The sequence below is a fragment of the Corvus cornix genome, chromosome 2, assembly GCF_000738735.6.
Source record: "Corvus cornix cornix isolate S_Up_H32 chromosome 2, ASM73873v5, whole genome shotgun sequence".
Classification (NCBI taxonomy): Eukaryota; Metazoa; Chordata; class Aves; order Passeriformes; family Corvidae; genus Corvus; species Corvus cornix.
The window spans coordinates 59,446,919-59,470,962 of NC_046333.1; the positions used below are offsets into that span (position 1 = coordinate 59,446,919).

General features: G+C 37.4%; 1 protein-coding gene across 1 annotated transcript in view; it reads left to right on the plus strand.

The window, feature by feature from the left end:
* LOC104689211 (mannose receptor C-type 1) overlaps positions 1–24,044 on the plus strand; it is a 58,671-nt gene that overhangs the window by 22,813 nt on the left and 11,814 nt on the right. Inside the window, exons 8-23 of the mRNA XM_010399247.4 lie at positions 1,918–2,075; positions 5,779–5,889; positions 7,260–7,375; positions 8,745–8,893; positions 10,334–10,533; positions 11,107–11,231; positions 13,062–13,149; positions 14,069–14,213; positions 15,729–15,770; positions 15,890–16,053; positions 16,961–17,028; positions 18,009–18,109; positions 18,614–18,756; positions 19,447–19,561; positions 21,405–21,574; positions 23,630–23,732. Coding sequence (XP_010397549.3) covers positions 1,918–2,075; positions 5,779–5,889; positions 7,260–7,375; positions 8,745–8,893; positions 10,334–10,533; positions 11,107–11,231; positions 13,062–13,149; positions 14,069–14,213; positions 15,729–15,770; positions 15,890–16,053; positions 16,961–17,028; positions 18,009–18,109; positions 18,614–18,756; positions 19,447–19,561; positions 21,405–21,574; positions 23,630–23,732 — 1,998 coding nt within the window. The remainder of the gene's footprint in view (positions 1–1,917; positions 2,076–5,778; positions 5,890–7,259; positions 7,376–8,744; positions 8,894–10,333; positions 10,534–11,106; positions 11,232–13,061; positions 13,150–14,068; positions 14,214–15,728; positions 15,771–15,889; positions 16,054–16,960; positions 17,029–18,008; positions 18,110–18,613; positions 18,757–19,446; positions 19,562–21,404; positions 21,575–23,629; positions 23,733–24,044) is intronic.

Here is a 24,044-nt window from a genome sequence, read left to right on the forward strand (position 1 = left end):
AAGAATTTTGTTTATTGTTTGTATTACCATGGTGTGAGCCCACTGCAGTAGAAGCTCTGGCCATGGATGATGCCTCTGCTGTGCAAAGTGCTCAGTAAACACAGAAAGAAAGATTTTAAGAAGTAACTAAACAAAAAATAAATTAGAGAGCATGGATGGTAGTGGGCAAGGAGGGAATGAGAGTACGATGGGCAGTAGAATTGGAACAGCTTTCAGTTGTGTTGGCAGAGGAGAGTTTAAACAAGGGTACTGAAATGTAATTTTGGGGGACTTCTGAACTTAAAGCACAGTCTGCAAGAAGGGGTAAAGGTGTGTGTTTGAAAAGGGAGCCTGAGAGCCTGGGAGTTTGAGCACTTCTTCATGGGGGAGAGGTGGTGAGTTATGAGGGCTGATCACACTTAGGTGTTATAAAGGCAGGAGACTTGAGGGAGGGAAGGAGAAAGGACAAAGAGGTGACTGTCTGTCATTCAAGTGTCATTCACCAGCTAGGAGGGTGATATTTGCAGTATCTTGGTTGGCCAGAATGGGAAGCCCCTAGTTCCTGAACTAGCAGATAGCAGAAATATCACAGAAGAGTTTTAGCTTATGGTGGAATCTAGGAAATGTGTTAATCAGAAAGAATTTCCTTGAGGACAATGACTTTTATCTTTTTTATAGGCAGTTCTGTTGCTAGGGATGGCAGAATCAGAAAAGAACCATTGAGAGACCTGCTGCTGAAACTGATGACTTTTTGTGGGGGCTCACAAAAAGCTGATATTTTTAATTTCCATGGGTGATTTCATTGTCAGGTTGACTGTGGTCAGTCTGGATAGAGTGTGTTAGAAGAAGACTTATGCAAGAATGCAAGAACTTTGACAGCTGAACAGGAAAAAAACTCTGAGCGTGATGATTAGAAATAAAAGGTTATAAGCAAAGGAAAAAACTGTTAAAAAATAGTCTCCTTATTGTTCATGAAAAATGTTAATAATGAGGAAAGTCTAGCAACCAAGTAGTTTTTCTTGGAAAGACAGCTATCCAAGGAATGGACTGGGCATGCAGTTGGTCAGCGTGAGTCATAGTGCTGTGGACAAAAGGAAGTACCTGCTGCCTATGGTATATACTGGATAACAGACTGGAAATAAATAACGAAATGATATCTTAAAAAATGCCAGTTGCACTGAACAAAGTCAAAATATCAGTTCTATCTATTCAGACTGATTATAAATGCCTAAATTTTCAATCCTCCTTATTCAAATAGTTTATTTAGAGGAAAAACCAAATATGAACATTACAGTGTTGTGTGTTAGAGTGGAGGAATTTAAACACATGCAAATGAACCTCTCAGAAACAAAGTGTGAAGTTTCTTGATCAGTCCTGCAGTTTTCTCTAGCCAAAAGCCAGCAGCTAACTCCTTTAACTGAAAAGTGAAAAAAATCCAACAACCATGTGTATTTCATTTTACTCTGAAATGAAATAAAATATAGGAACAACAGAATGGGAAAACTTGCAAGTACTCTGGTTATCAGCTCTAAAAGACATCACTGAGTGTCTGAGCATTAGAAAATAGGACACTTCTTTCTTCATTTTACTAAAACTAGGAGGAAAAGGGGAGGTAATACTTTATTTAGGTGTTTATTTGTATCTTGTTACAAGAGTTTTGAGTTGGAAAAAAAGATGAACCTAGTTGTGTTGCAATGTAATTTGGCAAAGGGAGTATTTTGGTTGTTTTCTATGATGAACACCCTTATTTTATTGCCACTTTGGTGGGTGGCCTTTGCTGATGACTGGAGTAGATATGTGATGGTCAGTCTGACCTCTGTGAAGCTGAGAGTCCTAATTTCCTGACTGCCTTTTAAACTTCCTGAGGATAAAATTTTTTCTTTTCCACGAAGACAAAAGTTCACATTATATGAAAGAACTGTTAATTGTATGTTTTAGAGCCATCTGATGAGCTGTGGATTGGGTTGAATGACCTCAAGGTTCAGATGTATTTTGAATGGAGCGATGGAACACCTGTCAGCTACACCAAGTGGCTTCGTGGAGAACCCACTCATGCAAACAACAGGCAAGAGGACTGTGTCGTTATGAAGGGAAAGGTAAAGTCACATAGCTATTGACTGAATTGTCTTATAATTTCATTTATCATTTGAACTTTTTCCTATGCAAGAGCAAATAACAAAAAATAGTTTAAAAAAATGGGTATGTTACTGCTTGAAGCAGCCTACTTTAAAGTCAGTAATAACTTTTTTGAGGAAAGATCTCTGTTTGAGGTTGCTAGAAAATTTCACTGAGAAGCAGACAAGTGGTAGCAACTGCCCCCCAGCATCCATATGTCAGGATTTCAGTTTGTGCACATGAACTTCTTTAAAGAATCTTATAATTACATCGGGAAGCATATGAACATGTAAGTGTTTTCTTCAGGAAACTAAAAAGACATTTTGGATGTGTTTGGCTTTTTTCTATTTTGACTGAATATGGTACTCACCTTAAAAAATTGCACTAGCAATTTTTATTGATGCTAGAGAGAAATACTCTCTTTAGAAGAAAACAGAAATCTTAGTTTTATTTTTCTAAGCAAAGTTCTAAATCTTGGATCTAGATGGTTTAATTGTTAGGCTTGTGTCTGCACTGCACGTGAAGAGCTGTGAGAAAAGTAGTAAAGTATTTAGCAGGGGCATTAGTGAAAGCCTTTCCTAAGTGACTGTACACCTACAGTTTAAAGGCTGCTTAGAAAGGGCTGTTCTTCTGGAATATATCAATGGTCAGTGACCTAGGAGTATTACAGGAAAAGAGATAGTACCTGGCATAAAAATCAGTCTGTGTTGATGTTGTATTTTTCCTTCTTGTGATAATTAAAACCAATGAACTTACCACCGCCTTTAGAGTTTGCCAATTATATCAGGAGGGACAAAAGCACGTACACATACCAAAGGTATTTTCTTATTTTGCAAAATTAAAACTTAATGGTTGAACTTTTGCTACACTTTTGGTTAGTGCACTTCTAAACTGAAGAGGAAAACTAAGGTTTTTTTCTCAATGTCCTGAACACTCTACTGAGCTCTACTTGGAGCACAAGCTTTCAGCCAGGCTCCAGTAGGTTTAGTTTTCTTGTTTGCTTCAGTGCAGTCATCAACAGCAACCATGGCCTATATGCATGCAGCTGGCTCATGTGTCACCATCATTCTGGTGCAGAAACACTCAAGTTTAAAGATTGAGAGCAGCAGGAGAGGGCTGAGCCAGCCCTGCATCAGGAAGAAGTAGCAGGGGACATAGAGGAGTCTCATTTATAGTTACAAAAATTATTAAAAATCTTCTCTGCTGTATTAGTGGGCATACTCTGGTGAGAGAAGTGTAAATGTATATTTCTTCCACGTTAGGCATGCCATGGTGCACATGGTAATTGAGCCAACCATCTTTTAAGGATGTGAGGATTTTTGTGCTCTGTTGTCTGTGCAGTGGCTATGCCAGTGCTGGTTGAGGTTGTAGTAGATGCTTTGCTTATCAGAGTTATAGGGTCAGACAGTGGAAAGAAGCTGAGCGCTCTGAGGTGGGAGTCAGTCATTCAAGGATGTAAATGGCACTTGCTTCAAGAACTTTTATACTGGTCAAAGCCAGAGAACTTGCTCGGGCATGGGAGAAGACATGGATAGAAAAATAGGAATAATTGTTAGTTATGCCCTCATTCTCACTTTGTATGGTCACTAAAATTTTGCAGTTCAGACCAAACTAGTGGGACACACGACCAGTTCATTTATAAGGAGACAAGAATAATTACAGATACATGCAGTGGCGTGTATGTGTTGAGGCAAATCTGTTGACAGAAGATGACCTCAGATTTTAAAAGGGATCCAACATCTGGTTGGGGATTAAAATGAAATTAATTCAATGATGAAGGTCTCAAAGCATTAAGATTTGGGCCCACTGGTCATGTGCTGTATGCCATGCTAAAACGGCAGCACTCAGTGCAGCCAGATAACCTATGACCATTGCTCAGAAGCAGTTTCCCATGGCAAGCTGGCATGCTTAATACTGTGGTCAACAACCACCTGAAAATACTCATTAAGGGTGCTGGTCCTTGACTTTAGGAAGGGAGGACTCTGTTCTCTGTTAGTCCAAGCCTTCTTTTCCTTCACCTAACACAGAGTCATTCACTACAGAAGGATCTTGAGGTCCTCCAGCACTGAATATGTATCAAAACCTCAGAGGCTCTTTTAATTCCAACAGCAACAGATAGATATAATTATGGCTGTAGCTACAAATAAATAAAAGTAGCAGCATGCTCTTCCTTTCTGCTCCTTTAGAAGAGCTGTCATCCTTTCACTTGTATCAGTGCCCAAAAGCAATACAGAAAGCATGATGTAGGTTTTGGCTGAAGAAATTCCGTGGAAGTTGTACCAGCTCAGCTCTTGGAATCAGCTGTCAGCTGACCAAGCAATGCATAACTATAGTTGATCTTCTAAGTTTGTTGACATTTACCTACCTAAGTACACTTATGTTTCCGTTGTTGATATTTTTGGGTTGATCAGTCCTTGGCTGAAGCCATCTGAATCCGTCAGTTATATTCATGGAACAAAGCCTGGCCCTGTCTGTAACACCACCTTCTTTCTCAAGGAAGTGTTTGGGTTTAGTTAATGAGAAAGCAAGAGAACAGAGATATATTTTCAAAAGGCAGCTCATAAGACATGGTAAGAAGTACCTAGAAATTACTGCATGAATTTCCCAGTGAAGACGCAGTTATGGAAAGGCAGCAAATGATCTTGCTGCAACTAGAGACACACAGCTTCAGAGTAGGTTTTCCTGTGTTGAAGAAGTCTGAAGGTCTTTCAAAGATGATTTCTTCCAGTCTGCAAAGGTCAGAGATTTGGGTGATTATTTGAAGGGCCTACCAACCTAATGAGAAAGACATGGTAGGGATGGTGTAACAGCCACCAGTGGACTTGCCTTGCAGTAAGCACAGGACAGACACAAGCACCAGGTGAACATACAAGGTTTTGTTGTTGCAGGCAGAAGTGTTGAACTTTGGGAGAGTTTTTGCTGGAAGCAAGGTTTGTTGAGTCTCTTGAGAGCTTGGGATACTGTGGCAGAAGTGTCTGACGATTATTTTACATTTGGGAGGGGGCAACAGGGAGAATAAAAAGAAGGAAAAAAAGAAGAAATTGCCATCAACTACTATGAAATTACAGTTATAAAGGTGGAGTCTTTAAGGCATAGGTGAGAGGCACACACATTTCCCTTCCTCTCCTAATACAGTTCATCTGTTCAGCCAAAATACATGTAAAATATTTAGGGAATGTAGTGTGATGTTCCTTGCTTTCAGTATGACTTCCACTGAATGTCATTGCTTCTTCTGAGAATCTGCAGTGTGAGGAATAAGAATATTAATTCTGACTTTGACAAAGAACTTCTTACATCTTCAAAATTTTGTATAAGTATTAACTAAGGAATGCAGTATTTTGGTGTTGTTTTTTTTCTGTTAGAGTTGTATTTCTGTGGGGAGAGATGATATCTCCCTTTCCTCCCACATGATTATTAAATCAGTAGTCTTTGTAAAGATGGTGTATTGCTGTCACCCTCAAGGGATTGCTTTTCAGAATGGTAGATAATCAAAGAAAGTGTAAGTCAATGGTAAATCAACTCCAGAAGAAGTGAGGTAGGAATGAGGTTGGAATTAAGTATTGAACTTAGATGAAGGTTTTGCTCCATTTAAGCCTAGCAAAAAGTTATTAAATACTTAGAAGTATAAACCAGTTTTTTTGAAGATTAAATCCCGATTGATTGAGTTTCTGTTTGTATGTTCAGGATGGATTTTGGGCAGACCATTCTTGTGAAAAGAAGATTGGCTACATCTGTAAAAGGAAACCTATGTCAGATGCTCCTCCTGAAGAAACAATTGACATGGGCTGCCAGAGAGTAAGTGAAGAAAAATCTGTCTGATCTGAGTAGGCTGCTAAGAATGATAAAAAAGAGAAACTGTCACCTAGGTGACAGAAAAAACAGGACAAATAGGTTCTGTGTCATCATAATCAGAAGAGTTTGCCTTCTCATTTCTATGGCAGATGGGGTAGGTGTTATATATGAGTAAATCTAATCTATGACTGTCATTTGGCTCTTGATACTCCCTTTCTTTTTCCAGAACTTAAACCAAATCTCAAACCTGTTACCCTGCAGCAGACCATTTATCCTTGATTGGCACTCAAGCTTCCCTAAAGAGTTTGCCTGTACCATCAGCTGCAATTCAGCTCTGGCTACAGTTTTCTACAAAATTGTTCATAGTAGGAAGGGTATCCCTGTCTAAACACTATTCTCAGGGCTTTGGTGTGGTCGCTGTCAGTGCTCTCTACTTTAAACAACTTACTACCAGTGGCCAAGTAAAATGCATCTATTGTGCTCCTTCTGAACTGCCAGAAGATCTACTGTTTACTTGCTTGCCTTCTAATGACATAACACCCAGTAATTACAAAAAACTACTGTAATTTATTATGTCATAGGAAATCTTATTGAGTATTTGTCTTCCTTGAAGAAATTTCCTTTTCTTCCAAGTCTGCTTTACACAATTTCAGAGAAAGTCTTTGGCGATTATTCCCAGTAATTGTAAAAGAGTACCTGGAATCCTAAAAAGTGTTCAACTGTTGGAGGAAATAAAGGGTTTCTCATGCTTATGGATGTTATCATAGCCTATACAACTAAGTGCATGCTTGTAGGAAAAAAGTCTTGCAAAAGTGAGAAATTAAAAACCATCAGAAGAAATTTTTTGTAAACTGTGGCTGGTCACAGCAAACTTCTCTGAGAGCATGTTCCTGAGTAAACAATATTTGAACGATAAAACTTCAGGAGAAAGTGTTATTGTTAGTTAAGGGTAAACAAACTTGTTTGAGGTGTCATTCCCTTTCTGAAAATTCAAGCTGAAATTTGCTTCTCAAGACCATCCTTGTGATTGCATGAATCCTATGTGCTAGTTGTAATCCTGTTCTGAGCACAAAAGATGCACAGAAAAGCCTCTCATCCCTTTGTGACTGGAATACATTGATCAAAAATTCAATAGATATGAAAAATTGTTTTATGAAACAAAATTGTAAAAAAATTTGATCCTGCCTGCTTCTGCCCTGACTTTCAGTTCCATTGTTCCTTTATCTAGTGGTTAGGTAACAGTGGTATAAATCAGTTTTCTGTTTTGTTGCTTCCCTTTCCCTTTCCCTTTCCCTTTCCCTTTCCCTTTCCCTTTCCCTTTCCCTTTCCCTTTCCCTTTCCCATATATTATCACTTCACATTTATTTTGACAGGGTTGGAAAAGACATGGTTTTTATTGTTACTTCATTGGAAATACATTTGTAACATTTTCTCAAGCAAATCAAACCTGTGGAAGGCATCAGGCATTTTTAGCAACTATTGAAGACAGGTATGTAAATGTCTACTTGTCTGAGGGGATCAAATGAGGATTGAACTTCTAGCAGCACCTGCATATCAAAATAGAGACTCTGATCTGGGCCAAAATTTAGCTTCTGAGGACAGCTATCTGTAGACACAGAACTTTTCACAGTTTTTACATGTATATTCAAATCCAGGAATCTGGTTTATACAGAAAGTAGGTCATGGCTGTGAAATCAGTATTGATATAGATGGTTATATAAAAGAAAAAGTAGAACTATATCTTCTACTTTCTTAATTGTAGTGGCTAACTTGAGTGAGGAATACAGAATCCAATTTTGAGTATTACATGAAGAGACATGGCTCTGAATTCCTTTCAAAAGGTAGTTCAAATGAGCAAGAGGATATAATTTTCAATCATCTGGTCTTAGAATTGAGGTACCTAAAAAAATTAAGTAAGAAATCAAAATGATGTGAAGTGCTTGGTACCTGAAAATCTGTCACAATTCAGCCAGGGTTCAGTGTGTGCTAAATTTCTGGAGAAGTGGTGCACATTACTGTATGTGAAATTGGAAAAAATAAATAATGATGTATGTGAAATTGGAAAAATAAAAGGTTTAAGAAAAAAATATTTTGCTTGCTGATGACTCAATGCTTTACACAATCTCTTATTTGTTGCTATATAATCAAAAGAGATATGTTATAATGTGAAAGCTCCAGCTGTCACGAATGGTATCTCTCTAAACATAGATAGCACTGCAGCTGCCACAAAAACGGTTTAACGTTAATATGGTCTTCAGGCTACACCTTGTTAAAGGCAGAATTTTTTTATTTGCTCTGATTTCTTAAGAACTGTTTGTTTAAACACCACAATGAACTATGTCAGGCTTTACCTCTATATAGGTTTGTTTGCTAAATATAACTTTTCTTGCTTAATCATTGGATCTAATTTACAGTGTTCCTTAGTTTGATAATTTAGTATCATACTACTTTAGCCTCTACTTTTTGTAACTTTCTTAGTAATGCCGAGATTCCTTTTACAGTTTTGGATTTGTCTGAAGCAAGAAGTAATAAAATACAAGAGTACTAGAAACTCACAAAATAAAGTGGTAAAAAACATAAGGCATGTCAGGTTTCTTCTTTGCCACCAATTTCCTGTCAGTCCATGATTATGCCACCTTATTCACTGGCCCTCTGAGAAGACAGTGAAATACTCTGGTATCAAAGCTTACAAAATATCTATTATTTAATGGTTTTGTTATATTCTTTGCTAAAGAAAATATATCCAAGCTATGCTTTCAAGAATGTATGGCAGTAATTCTGAGAAAATATCAAGCCTTTTACAACTTTTAAACATAAATTTAACACTATTAATTTAATGACTGATTTCTTTTGAACAGATATGAACAAGCCTATCTGACTAGCCTGGTTGGGCTGAGAACAGAAAGATACTTTTGGATTGGACTTTCAGATGTAGAAGAAAAGGGAACGTTCAAGTGGACTAATGGTGAATCTGTCTTATTTACACACTGGAATTCTGAAATGCCTGGTAGGTATGACTCTGCGCTGCTTAATGAGTCCAGGGCCCAAAAAAAGTTGCTCACTGCTTGAAGTTTTATCCTTAGCCCTCTCTTGATGACATAATGGCCAATGGCTTTCAAATACATCTGGCTGCTTTCCCCAAGAATCCAGCGTGGTTGCTAAGTTCCTGCTTAGTGCTGAAATGAGTTTTTAGTATGAGTTTGGGAAGAAACTTTTAATTGAGATCAAGTTTCTGATTTGAAACTGTTCTGGGGAAGTCTGTGTCTGTACTACTCTGGAGGAGCAATCTCTGCAGGTGTAGTGCACCCTCCTTGTGAGTCCTGCGTGTTCAGCCATGTCTTGTACCATGCTTGCTCACTGCATGTTCTGAGTGTGTGGGATCACAGCACACATGAAGCATCTCTGCATCCTAGAGAAAATGGGGTTGTAAGGTAAGACCAGAGGGCCAAAATATAGGAATGGAAGGTCATTTAATCTCTGACATGATCACATCAGAAAGGGGGTGGTTGTTGGTGTTCAAAGTTCTGGTATGTTGCGTATGCCATTCAGGAGGTCCTCTGATTCAGTTTAATTTCAGTGCCTAATTGCTGATTTGAGTGTGTCAGGTGAAGTGATAAGGCTACATAGACCACAGTAAAAGCCAATAGTAGGCTTCTATATACCTAGTTAGTTTTCGAAAACTGTAAGTCAAATTAGAAAATTTTGAGAAACTCATTCTAACAACATCTTCAGTTTTAGGGGATAATTTGTTGGATCTAAGGTTATGATCTAGCTAGAGTCAGCCACCGCAGATGATCTGGTGTGAAGCATAATTCAGTGTCTCAGAGTGGATGAACTAGAGATTTTTTTGCCTTTCTTTTTTCTTCATAAATTAGAATAATAGAATCACAGAATGTTTTGTGTTGAAAAAATATTTAAAGATCACCTAGTCCCACCCCCTGCCACGGACACCTTCCGCTAGACCAGGTTGCTCAAATCTAGTCCAACCTGACATTGAGAACTTTCATGAATGAGGCATCTAAAACTTCTCCAGGCAACTTGTTCCAGTTACTCACCACCTTCATAATAAAAAAATTCATTCCTTATGCCCAATCTGAATCTACCTTCTTTCATTTTAAAATGGTTATCCCTTGTTCTGTCACTATAAGCTCTGGTAAAAAGTCTTTCTTCATCTTATAAGAGCTCTTCAGATATTGAGTAGTCATTGTAATGTTTCCCTAGAGTCCTCTTCTCCAGGCTGAACAACCTGACTCCCTAAGCCTCTCTTCATAAGAGAAGTGTTCCAGCCTTCTGATGATTTTCGTGGTCCTCCTGGGGACCTGCTCTAACATTAGAAACATTTTTGACTCTGTAAAAAGACTTTATTTCTGCCAGGATAGAATATGAAGTTTTCTAAATTCTTATAACACCCTGAATGGCATTTTTGTGCATTCCTGTTTACAATCAGGAAGAAAGCCAGGCTGTGTTGCCATGAGAACTGGAATAGCAGGTGGATTATGGGATGTAATAAAATGTGAAGAAAAGGCAAAATTCCTATGCAAAGTGTGGGCAGAAGGAGTGACACTTCCACCTGTTCCTACAACAACTCCTATGCCCCAGTGTCCAGAAGGTTGGGACTCAAGCAATCATATTAGCTTCTGTTTCAAAGTAAGTATATTGATCATTTCTGCATTAAGGTAGTTTCTATTTGCTTCACATACATGCAATTAGGTCAGTTTGCCAGAGCAAGGTTGCAGGTTTGATCCCTTTATGGGCCATCCAGTTAAGAGTTGGACTTGATGGTTCTTGTGGGTCTCTTACAATTCAGAATATTCTGTGATCCCAATAAAAATTGGCATATGAATATCCTATTGTTTCATAATCTTGTTTCCGGATTCTATGTAGAAGTCTTCCTTTCTACTGAAATGCTCATGGTTTTTTTATGCTGTTAAAGACGAAACTTCAGGTTTGACCTTCTTGATTTCCGGTTCTGTTAATCTTCTTTTCTGGTTGTTGCCTTGCAGTAGACACTCCTATCAGCAATGCAGTGTGCTAACTTGTCTTAAAGACACTCGTTCCAAGCCTATGTTTCACAGAGGTGAACACTCCTATGCCCTGTACTCAAAGTTTCTGTAATCCCCACAGAATATAATTGTAAATTATTGCTTTTGGGTAGCTAATATTTCTTGATCTTGTGGACTTTATGGTCTGTTTTGTCTGATGGCAGAATGCTCTCTTTAGCCTTTTTCAAGAGCAGAGCACAAGAAAACATGGCTGGAATCGCAGGCGTTTTGTCGATCCATAGGAGGAGACCTGGCCTCCATTAATGGCAAAGACGAGCAGTACGTGATCTGGCGTTCCATTGCGTGAGTACCCTCAGGGTGGGCAGCAGGTCACTTTAATTAGCCTCCTTGTCTTTCTGAAATGTTTCTTCTTAGGTGTATGTGTTTACTTCTGTATAAGCCAATCTGCATTCAATATCTGTGTCTGTGTCAAACACACAGCAAAGGAGTGGAGCTGATGAAATAGCAGGAGTTGTATGACTAGCAGCAATAACCTCAAAAGGTAGTGCTGAAATGACATTGGCAAGATATCTACTTAAGGCAGAGTTTATCATCTGAAGTAAAGCTATTTAATGTGGTGTTGTGGATATTATAAAATTACTACAGATGCCAGTTTTTTTCAAATAAGTAAGTGGACAAAGATGGTAACAGTTGTAATAAATCTGGATAATATGTTGATTTTTTTGTCACTTTTATGAACTAATCAAAAAGAAGAGGTAACTTCAGATTAATTCTTTTCTTACTTAAGGAGTGGAAATAAGGTTAGTTGTAGGAGAAAGTTTCACGAAGGATGTCTGGACTTCAGGCGGCTCTCTTGAAAGCTGTTTATTGCATAGGCGAAGTTACAGCATTTCAGGGAGTGGGTATCCAGAGCCAGCCCTACAGCTGCCAGCTCCAGCTGTAGGCATACCTGAAGCCACCTTCTGTTCAAGTTACAAAGCATTAGATACTTTTCTTTGCAGAGTATCTTAACACATAACAACCAATAAGCACCATACACAATACCTTTACATTTGCCTATAGCCTATCATAGCTACTACCATCACCATATTATAGTCATTATTATCCAATCACAAGAGTAAGTAAGTTACAATTTAAGCTTACAGTGGAAAATGCTTAGACCTTTCTTCTCCTTGCTACATCGACATTTCTTGTTTGCCTGCCATATCTCTCTTTTTGGTAAAGACGTGTTTCCTATTGACTTATGCTCTTCTTGAGACTTATTTACTTGGTGAAAAACATGTCTTTGTTTGTAGTCACATACCTTTGTCCTACTCTTAAAAACCTCCTTCCAACTCATCTCCAACCTTTGCCTTCTCAGTTACTCAGCGATCACTGTTTCAGCAAAACATCTTTTATTCTATATCAAAACTTGCTTTTATTTCTACCTCATCCCCAGCTTCTACATTCACAGACCTTTCTGCCAAGCCTACATACCTTACCAAACTTTCATCCTCCCCAACAGTTAGTAAGTCCCTGAACTGCGAAAAACAGCTGTGGGATTTTTTAATAAGATGAAATATTCTTAGAAAGCTAACACTTGCAATATGACCAGAATAAACCAGGCTCAAGGATCTTGTACATCCCTGGCTAACCAAGAAGCAAGACTGAAACATCATGGCCCTGCAAAATGCTATGACCGTACTAGAATTCCAGCTGTGTACTTCCAGTAAGGAAGAAGTCTCAGATGCTTCATTGCCACAAATTGAATACATTCAGATAAGTCAGTAGTGTGTCTGCTTGCAGACAAGGATTAGTTGAAAGTGATATTTTAAAAATGTGATTCAACTGCAGAAAGTAACTCTCTATTTGGAAACCGTAAGTGCCTTTACAGAGAAAATGAAGAGTTGAGAAATGGAGCAGCAGTAGTTAGTAAACCCTTATACAAAGCTATTAAGCCACCTTATGTATAGGAGTTGTATCTGGTAATTTTCTTGATCTATATTTCAATCTGAGTTAATGCATAATAACAGCTAGAAGCAGTTGCATTTTAATTTATTTCCGCCTTGGTTGTTATTGTTTTTAGCAGCGTTAAGGACTATCCTTAGAGAACTCTCTTAACTGTAGTAAACGATAGATTGTTAAAAATGTTGCAATGCCCTTATTAGTATTGGGACTTTCTTTTTGTTTTAGAAACAATGGCTATTACCACCAGAATTTCTGGATGGGTTTATATTACTTGAATCCTGACGATGGCTTTGCTTGGAGTGATGGGTCTCCAGTGAGTAATTTAATTTTCCACAGCTGTTATTTTGCATTCCCTGCGCTTCTCGAGTATGTGTAGTGTATGTGTTTCTGTGTAATTTTATGCTTAATCATAACCCTCTGTATCCTGCTCTCTTTAGGAAAGCTAATGAACAGCAATTTCATGGCTTGATTTTTTTGGCTAAAACATACTGAATTTCAATGAGAAGATACACACTGAATCAACAAGGAAATGAAATACATGTAGAATAAAAAGATGTTATAAATGCAAGGATTTTTTAGATAAAAGAGTCCTTCTTTAGTATTTCTTTTCTTTGCTCATTATCTACAATGGCTTACATTACATGGAAATGAAGGCATTTTTTTAATGCCAGTTTGCCTTATTGCACTTAAAACTAAGGTATAAAACTGTTAAAAAAAAAAAAAGTTATTTTGGAAATGTAGTTGTACTTGATGCAAAGTTGGTCAAGATATATTGATGACAATTTACAGTACAGAAACCTGAAACTGGATTTTATATAGGAAAATTAGAATAGCAGTAAAACTCTTCTGAGAAAAATGCCAACATTTTTACTGTATCTGAATAATATCCTATTTTACTCATACTGTAAATTTAATTAATTTAATATCAAGATGTAGTATGCCCCAACATTGTTATTAAATGTATTTTACAGAATTTAGGTCCCATTAAAAATGTTGATATTCTTCCAAGTGTGAACAAAAGCAACTGTTACCTAAACTGCAATCCATTTGAAATCTGAAAAAAAGTTTGAAATGTCAGCATTTGCGCAGGGGGATTCTGGTTTCCTCCTATCTAAGTTTTTAAACTGACAGTAGGAACAAGTTGTAGGTCTGTGCTTTGATGCTGTCTCCTCCCTCTCTCCCTTATTTTATTTCCATATAACAGAATCTTCACAAAACTTCTTCTGTCATAGGTGAGGTATGAAAACTGGGGTTTTGGAGAGCCAAATAATTATCAAGGAGTTGAACTTTGTACAGAGATCAGTGGTGATTCCAGCATGCGTTGGAATGACAGGCACTGTGATTATATGTATGGATGGATTTGCCAAATAAGAAAAGGTATTGCTTACACCTGTGTATTAGTGTAATAAGAAGATATTCTCAGTTGATTTCTACCTTAACTTTAAGAAATAAAAAATTTCCAAAACTCTTTAAAAGAATAGTTCTCTGTGGACTGTGAAACATCATGGTGGTATAAGGATTTCCATGTCTTTGAGGTATTTAAAGGTGCCGAGCCTTTAGTGCCTTGCTGGGACCTCTCGCTGTTCTCTCTATGATTTCAAAAAGGGTAATATGATACTTGATAAATTGGGAATGTTACTTTGAATATTCATGTTCACATTTTACTTTTCATTTAGAAAATTCATGCCTTCTCCAACAAATCCTATCATGGATTTTTTTTCTGAGTTGACTCTTAAGTTATTAGAAAATAGTTTGCAAATCAGTTCACCTACTCGATTTTTTTATGTGTGAAAAATCCCTCCTTCACTTGCCTCAGGTGCTGTTTTGTCTGCTAAGAATGTGTAGTTTCAAAATGGAGCCTGTTTTTGAGATACTTTATTTCAATAATCACGTTGGTTACTCATTAAATTCTCGTGAGATATGTGTTTGGACGCTTTTTATTTACTGAAGACATCAAGACAATATTTATAATTTGGGGAACACTTGAGTTCCACTAGCAGGGCATCTATCTAAATTTGAGCTTTTTAGAAAGTGCACATTTAAGTGTTTTACTGCATTCTTACAGTGGGACAGGGAGGAGCAAACTAAAGATGCTGCATTAGATTATTGACAATAAATGTCAGCTCTGCCTTATATTGGTAAAAGAATTTCTTAGGCATAGATTTTCTTAATAAATGTCATTATTTGTGAGATTATATTTCAGCACAAAAGTAATTGGTAAGCCTTAACTGATAGAGTTTTCCTGTATAATAAATAGCTTTCCTGAGATACTAATGATGACATCAAAGATCCCATCTCCATGGTGCCATAGCAAAAAACCCAGGGGAATTTTTTAGTCTAAAGTTTTTCCTTTCATAAAGGACCAGTTAATTTCTTGAGATCTTTTCCTGTGGGATTTTATCTGGGGAAATCTGTAAGATCAAGGCAGAAATTACTCTCAACCAGAAAAAGATGGAAAGAACGTCACTCTATTAGATGATAACCCAGCCTGCATTCCTGCTGCCTCTGATTTAAGCCAGAATTCGAGTGTTTGTGACCAGGGGAAAAGAAAGAGAGGGAGATCCGGGACAACTGTCTTAACAGAGTTCATGCTTTGGGACATTAGGTTTACTGCTTTTAATGAATAATAAAAAAAAATTGCTTAATTCAGGTAAATTTTTAATACTTTGCACATAAGGAATAACCTCAGGGAACATGACTGTGTACTTAAAATTGAATAGTATACCAAAAATAAGAGATTTAGGCTATTTAGTTCCTTCTACATTTTGGTGTTAAATCCATTGCTAAGCTAGAAGTCAATGTCAGTATTAAAACATGCCTATCAGTCACAGAAAGTATTTTCTCTTCAGGCAGAAAGCATGCAATCATAATAAACATTTTTTTTTCTCACAGGGGCAAGTGTGAAGCCTGAACCAACAGAATCTCCTGCACCCAGTAGGTGTTACTGCTATTGCTCTTTGTGTGTGTGTGTTCAAAAGCACTGTTAAAATTTTTTTGAGGAGGATGTCTTATACCTCAGGAGCAGTATAGTTAGCTTGGCAATTATCTTACAGAATACAAGACTACTGAGGATGGATGGATTATACATGAAGACAAACAATACTATTTCAGCACTGAGACTGCTCCTATGGAGGAGGGTCGTGAGTTCTGCAAAAAGAACTTTGGAGACCTTTCCGTCATTGAGAGTGAAAGTGAAAGAAAGTTCCTCTGGCAATATGTAAGAAAAATCATTAATACTGTGGAATAAACCACAAGTGAGCATGGGCACAAATCCTTTTCACCATGGTGTTCTCCCTACAAATTTTGATAGTGAAATGTCGGTTACACTAAGCCAGATTAGTATGAAGAACAAACTAATGCTAACTTTTAAGGGATCTGTGGCTTCATTTTAGCAAAAGGTATTGCACTAGTGAGCTATGATTGTGTAGGTTATCTTAAGTAGAGAATCAAACCAGCAACTGACTTGCATGCAACACTCAGAACCTTGACTTTAGATCTTGTCCATTTATCTGGGCTACAGTCTACCTAGCTGTCTCTTTTTGGTCCTCAGGTTTGCTCCTTTGCCTCCTTCTTGTTGTGAGAATATAATTATGAAGAGAGTACAAACTGGAACATGGATTATGCCATGAGAAAGAGCTTTGAAATCTTGTTTCATATATTGTTGGAGTTGTTTGCTTTTTATGCTGCCTGAGGCCAACTGATTTTTAATCAGGAATGTGCTTAAAAGTTGTATTTGAATTACATAGAACATTTCCTGAGCTGGCTGAAGAGTGACAGTGAGAGGACACAAGGGCGCATATCAATTTATATCCAAAATGTAGGAAGGGGCCTGTCTTTGCAAGAAATTTATCAGATAAAGTCCACTGCAGATACTGTAATAGGTGCTGATTTCAGTGGCTTTCAAGTAAAATGTGGGAAGTGTTGATATGGTGACCACGCCTTTGGCCAGTGGTGAAGTTTGACTGTGGACTGTCAGTTTTGAGCTGCTTTAACTTAAATGTTGTAGCTAGAGAATATATCCAGTTCATATCCTCCCTCAGTTAGGGGTATATTACTCATCAGTAAGATGATAGATTTATATGACCATAGAGGACATTTGTAGAATTTTAATTTTTGCATTCTAGATATTGAAAAATGGCAAAAAGGATGCATATTTCATTGGTTTACAACTAAGTATTGACCAACGTACAAGGTAGGTGCTACCCAATTTTGAGTCTTAATTTAAAAATGATTGTATTCTCAAGAGGTTTAATTCCATCTTAATTTAGCTCTAGATTATTCAGAAGAAATGCTGCATGTTTCCTAAATAGAATTCACCCAAAGATGACTGAAAAATTGCACTGCAGATAATGTATTTTGAATTTTTATCCAGGAATTCTAGTTTCCTTTATTGTATGGTTTATATTGAAAATATAAATAGACATCCAAACTACAAATATAAGACTTCTAGTAGGTAAAAATGTTTTTTCCCTGTCCTTAACTGTTGAGAACAGACTCTAATAAAGGAACAAATGAAACCTATTTTCCTTTTCTAGAACAAAGATAGCTGTTGCACTGTGAGGACCAGCAGGTTTCCTGCAGGCCTTTCTGAATTTCGTTATACAGCACCATATTGATTTTGACCTGTGGTGTTCATTCAGGCTTGGATTCAGTTCCATCTGTGTTTGAAGTGCCTGGATAGATGCCTAGTAGTTCTCAGTTCTCCTTACAGTCCACAGTGACAATGAGGGACCTCCAGAGGATAATTAGGATGTTGGGTGGGCCAGGTCACTCTCTGAAAATGAAGTGGTTTTGCCTTTCTGGTTTTGTAGGGACCCTAAGATGAATATACTTTTAAGTATGTTGTGCATGTGCCTGAAAGATGAACCTGGGCACCTCTGTCACTTGCAGACCACTAGAAAGATGTGTCCTAATAATTTGCCTGGTTATGATTTTGTTCCACATTGCCTAATCTACACGGATGTTCAACTTTTTCAATGTTTGTATTTTACCTTGTATGTCTTTGTGCAGAGAGTGGGTTTAGTGCAACTAGTAAAGAGGCAATTTGGTTAAAAAACCTTGTACACTTTACTATGAACAGTTATATTAAGCATATTGCAAAGTTACTTTTTTAACATGGAAGAAATTCTGTTTTATGTTAAAGAAGCATTTTGTTGGATTGTTTTTCTTAAGATGGATGGATGGCACTCCAGTGAATTATTTGGCATGGGCACCACATGAACCTAACTTTGCAAATAATGATGAAAACTGTGTAGTTATGTATAAGAATTTAGGTGAGTTTTGTATGTTTCTTGCATGAATTTCATTATTTGTGTGTTTGCATCACAACATTTTTTTTCTTCTGAGAGGCACCCTTTCCCCCTCTTTTTTTTAATCTTTTGCAAAAAGTTATTGAAGTAGACCATAGTATTACTTACAGGTTTTAATAATTTTGTACCCTTGTGCTTACCTTAACATGCAGAAGCTCTGATAGAGGTCTGTGGCTAGAGGTCTTTGGTTGTGATTGCTGGCTTATATTTTTTATTAAAATTGAGCTGATGTGTTGCTATGAAATTTCTAGTACCTGGTTCTACAAGGCTTTTAACATTCTGTAATTATTGTGTATATAAAGTGACATATTTTTCCCTAGACACTGATATTGAATGAAAACAAACTGAGGGACACCTTTGATCTTATCTTTCAACTAAAAGCACTTTATGACAGCATGAGTGAAACTGATTTCCATTAACCCACTTGAGATGTGGTGTCATACAGTTCCCCGTTTATCTTACATCCAGGATTTTGGAATGATATAAACTGTGGCTATCCAAATCCCTACATATGTGAAAGGCACAACAGTTCCATTAATTCAACTGTTCCTCCAACAACATTATCAACTCCAAGAGGATGTCGTCCAGCTTGGCTTTCTTTTCGTAACAAGGTACCATAACAAATACAGTGCACGCTGGATGTTTGGCAAAGCATTAAATAGAAAACAAGGGAATTATTAATCATACTGTTCCTTATTAAAACAAAATATTATTATTTTTATGCAGAGAGCTATGACACATGCATGCTTTTCTTTGTTTGCCCACCCACTGTTTTGCAGGAAAAGTGCTTTTTTGATGATTCTAATGAGGCATATTCAGTAGCAGTTGCAGAAAGACATTCTCTAGTCAGCTCTTCAAATCTTTTCATACACATTTAGTCAGAATTCCTGAAGATGCCTTGATCTTGGTGGTTTTTAACCAAACCATAATGCTTTTCCTGACTATACTCTGTCTTCCTTAACTTTACTAACATGGTATGCTTTGTAGAGTAAAATTAATAATCAGACTAAGATCAGTCATGCGTAACTTATCACTGTTAGCTCTCTATAAAAAATCAGGATTTGCTTATTTTCTAGGGATTTCAGATCATGTCTAATTGTTGAGAAAAACACTTTATTGAGACTTATAATTTTATATAGAACCAGGACCAACATAAAAAGCTCATTTAAATTTGAATGTATTTTTTCAGATAAATGCATTTTTTTACTGCCTTTTCTCCATCCTGCTCTGTTTAAGCAGTGCTTATCAATTGAAGGATATTGGAGTAAAGATAATATATAGAGAATTTGTTCATATTTTAGTGTTACAAAATATTTGGATCTACAGAAGACGAACGTGTTACTTGGCATGCTGCACGGACAGCTTGCATGAATTTAGGAGGAAACCTGGCCTCGATCCCTAATGAACAAGTGCAAGGTACTGTGCACAGTTTTGTAGCAACTAGAAGAGATGACATTTAATCCTTACAGGCTGGCTGGGGTTTTTGTCTAAATATGAACAGATTTGAATAACAATTGCATATCTGATTTTTATTCCAAAACATATAATTTTTAGAAATTTGCAATGAGGTCTTCACTTGAATCTACCAAATTTTAGTGTTGGCTCAGATATATATATGTGTATATTGTCCTGGCAGCCAAAGTACTGTTTTTTCCTGTTTGCACATGACGCCAGCTGGACCCTGCAATTTCCATTCTAAACAATGTGGTTTCACTAGGTGGCATTAACTTGCTGCATGGCTTTCCTATTAAATCAGGCAGAACACCTTTAGGATGAGAACTTGCCTGTGGGCATCTTGAAACAGGTTTGAGTGCTCATATACATACCCAGAGCTCACGTTTTCAGTAGAAGAGCTTATTGTAATGAACCTAAGAGCTGCATCCCTGTCTTAGGGAGATGAGCAGGGGAAAGTTACCTCATGCTTGAATAAACAAGGCACACGTTCAAACTAAAAACGGGGAAGACCGTGATAGATGTTAATAACACCCTTTTTTTAGACATACTGTTTCATCCTTCATGTGAATGTGATGAAAAACAGATGCTGCCCAACACATACTGTCTGTGAACTCAAGAGAGCACATTGAAAACTCAACCATTGTAAAACAATTCATTGAAGTCTGAGCAATTAAATAGTTTGAATTTAAACTGCTGTTAAGAACTTAGTACTAATTGTGTTTTCCACTTGTGAAGAGCTGAAGAATCAAACTTGCATTTGTCAAACAGTTATATTCTTATCCTACATAATTTCTGCAGTACAGATTTCAGCTGGTTAGCTCATGCACAGGACTTGAATTCTAGGTAAAAGAGAAATGAGCAACGAAGCTATTAGCACAAAATTATCATCATTGGAGGAAGTGCAGGCATAAAGGCTTGAGTTCCTGTTGCAGTTTCTGGCAGAACAGAAATGCTAATGTTTGGCAAAGAAATACACGCGTTTCATTCCTGGAGGAGTAAATTGCATGTATTTAAAAATGCTAAGGGAAAGTGAATGATTAACAGAGCAGGCAGAAATTAATCTATTCTTTTCAGAGGAAAAAAATTTGTAACAATGACTGCAGAGCATGGCAAAACCCCATGATATGTTCATTTTATTACAGCATTTGATGTATAATGGATTAGTGGACTGATGAATATCAGCTGACCTAGCCTGCTCTATTTGTATGACACATCAGCACTCACCTGGACACTTGGTTTGCTTGTTTTTAATAGCTCTGTTAAGACTCATTTGAAGCACATTGCTTGTGCATTCTGCTCTGTGCCAAGGCAGTGCAGGCTATTGCCCAGCTTCCCAGGGAGGGAAAAAACACCCTCATGGTTCTAGAATAGCACTGCTTGTGCAGATACACAAATGGCAGGAGCTCAGTGCTGCTGTTTTGTCACTGGGGAGCAACCACACTTGTGGGATTATCAAAAATGTATGTGATCCCCATGGCTGTTTATGGCTCATTGCTGAACTAGGATTCAAAAGTGTCTTGAGACATTATAAAAAACATTTCTGTCACATTTTTGGGGTTCATCCCTGTGGCAGGTTAGATACTTAGGTGAAGTATTTTGCCCAAAGCCACAGTTATATATCTGGTTCCCTGTTCATCAAACTCAACATTCATCTCCTTTTCATCTTACCTGCTTGTGGTGCCAGCAGTGGAGTGTTCTGTATTTCAGAAAAGGTATTTAATATCACCAGTCTCAGTGAGGCCAAATATTTTAAATATCCTACATTAAAATTATTCCTCTTTTTCTTTGCATTTTTTTATTCTAGCTTTCCTCACCTTCCATTTAAAAGATTTTGTTACTGATACATGGATTGGATTAAATGATATAAATCATGAAATGAGGTTCCTCTGGACAGATGGAACAGGGGTTTACTTTACAAACTGGGCCAAAGGCTTCCCATCAGGACATATGGATTTATATGCATACAGTGGCCAGGTAAATAGCAATCACAAATTGTTCACTGAAATTTGATTTTATAGAATCATAGAATCATTTAGTTTGGAAAAGGCTTCTAAGATACTTTAGTTCAACCCTTAATACAGCACTGCCAAGGCCACCACTAAACCATGTCCCTGAGTGCCTCATACACATCTTTTAAACACCTTGAGGCATGGTGACTCAACCACTTTTCCCTGGGCAGCCTGTTCCAATGCCTGAAAACTCTTTGGGTGATGAAATTTTTCCTAATATCCAATGCAAAGTTGTGTCAGTTTCTTGTCACAACTTCAGGCCATTTCCTCTTGTTCTATCACTTGTTATACTGGGGAGAAGAGATCGACACCCACTTTGCTTAAGACTGGATTCATGCATTTGTGGTGATTTTAGGCATGTTGCTGCTTGACTCACTACTTTCTACTTTTATACATGTCGAATATAAATCCAGGTAGAGAGAATGGTTTTGAGCCCTTGTGCAGTTGCTGTATCAGCTGGTGACAGGATCTGTGGAGTGCTCATACAAAGACTTGTCTCAGTTTTCAGTTCTCTGTGTTCATGAAGGCTACACAGCTTCTGTGTTCAGCCTGTGTTCTCTCATGGGCTGTGTAAAGAGGGCAGTAGTTTTCCTGCCCATGGCATTTGCCCCAAAGCACAGAATGAGGACATCCTCCTAGTCCTCTGTCGACAGTTGTGCCGGAACTTGGCAGGTTCCTCAGTTGGCATGTAGTTTGCAAGGGGGTATTTACAAACATTCCCCTTAAACTGGTGCCTTACATAGAAGCAAATACACAAATTCTGCCAGTCACAGTTGCAGAGAGGATGGGAGTCTATAAAAAGACACCCGTTCAATTTTTACAAGGGAAAAAAATACCAAAACCACCAAAAATCTCTTTCTCTATCTCTCTGTCAAACAAAATGATCTGATAGGTCACAGAGTTCCTTTCTTTCTGATCGTGTGTGTGTAGATAGTTCTGTACTCTGGAACTACAGCACTTTATAGTGCTAACTCTATTTCTCTTGAATGAGGTTTTTAATGTAGAAATTTTATTTCTATATATAATGTCCTTTTCCCTGCTTTTGAAAGTAACACCTGTGAGGTCCTTATCTCTAAAGGAGGAAGAAAATTAGGAAGAATTTGGAGTTCAAAAGAAAAATATTTTAAAATGCTACTTCTGAAAGAAATAATATATGACTGTCTCTTTTTATGTAAAGTAATAGGATTTTTATGAAGTCTTATGTGAAAACTTATAAAGTCCTTCTTTTATAAATTTCAGATTTATTTTTAAGTTTACTTGATCTTAGCAAAAAATGTTGTCATAGGTAGTACAAATTAGTATGCAGCTGTTTAGTTTGACAGATTTAAATCCCAATGCTTTTCACTCACAAATGAAGTATTTATCTGTACATCTTCTCATGGACAGAAAAAAAAAGCAACTAAGTAAATAGAATAAATAAATATGGATGTTTCATTGCACAAAGCCACTTGTAACCCTGCAGGCTTTTGCACTGGTAACTGCTTATTTTATATGTGCTAACCTGAGTTCTAGCTATTGTGTCCGTGTGAGAGAAGTTGAAATGTCATAGCAAGGGTGCTACTGACAGATCAGTGCCTTTGGGCAGGAGCTGTTCTATTTTGCTCTGTGTACTATTACAGCTTGAAACAATTGTTGCATTGCACATTAAGGGTCCCGTTTTATTTCTGGGGCAAAGTTAACCAGTCTTTTCTACAATTATTGGTCTAATTTCTCTTTATATTGTCTGTGACTCCTTCTCTCCATGCTGTATGCCTGAGCATTAGGAATACTATAATTTCTCTGGTCTGCTTACTCACCCCAGTGTAGTGCAATAAAAGGTATTTAAGAGATTTGTAAAGTGTAAGTGGAATAGAACTTCCACATCACTTGTGGAACTTAAAGCTTGTGTTCCTAAATGTTACAAAGATATGAGAGTAAAATTAATGCATTACTTGTGTCTGAAGATGTGAAAGGGGGACAAAAGTTTTGTATTTGCTTTTTCTAGCTATTTTTAACTGATGTTGTATCTCTTTGCCTCGAGGCTGATTGTGTTGTTATGAGAAACAAACCTGTTAAGGAAGCAGGGAAGTGGGCTGATCAGAGTTGTGATAACAGCAGAGGATATATATGCCAAATTAATGCAGGTACTTCTCTTTTTATTTAAAACACAGTCAAACCTGTTTTTTTCCAGGAATTGCTTAAATACGTGGATTTAAACATCCTTTTGCTTCCAATAAAGATAAATGCACAAATTGTTCTTCAGGCAGGAACAAAAGGGTCAAAAGTGTCAGAAGTCCAGTTAGTCACTGCTGTCACTTGACCCTTCCCAGCAAATGCTGTGTTGCTATCTTCCTGAGCTGGAATTTGTATCTGCATCTTTGTGTCTAGTATGACCCTCGATATGACATTTGTTCCATGGTTTTTTAATTTTCTGAGCACACTGGCTTTCAAAACCT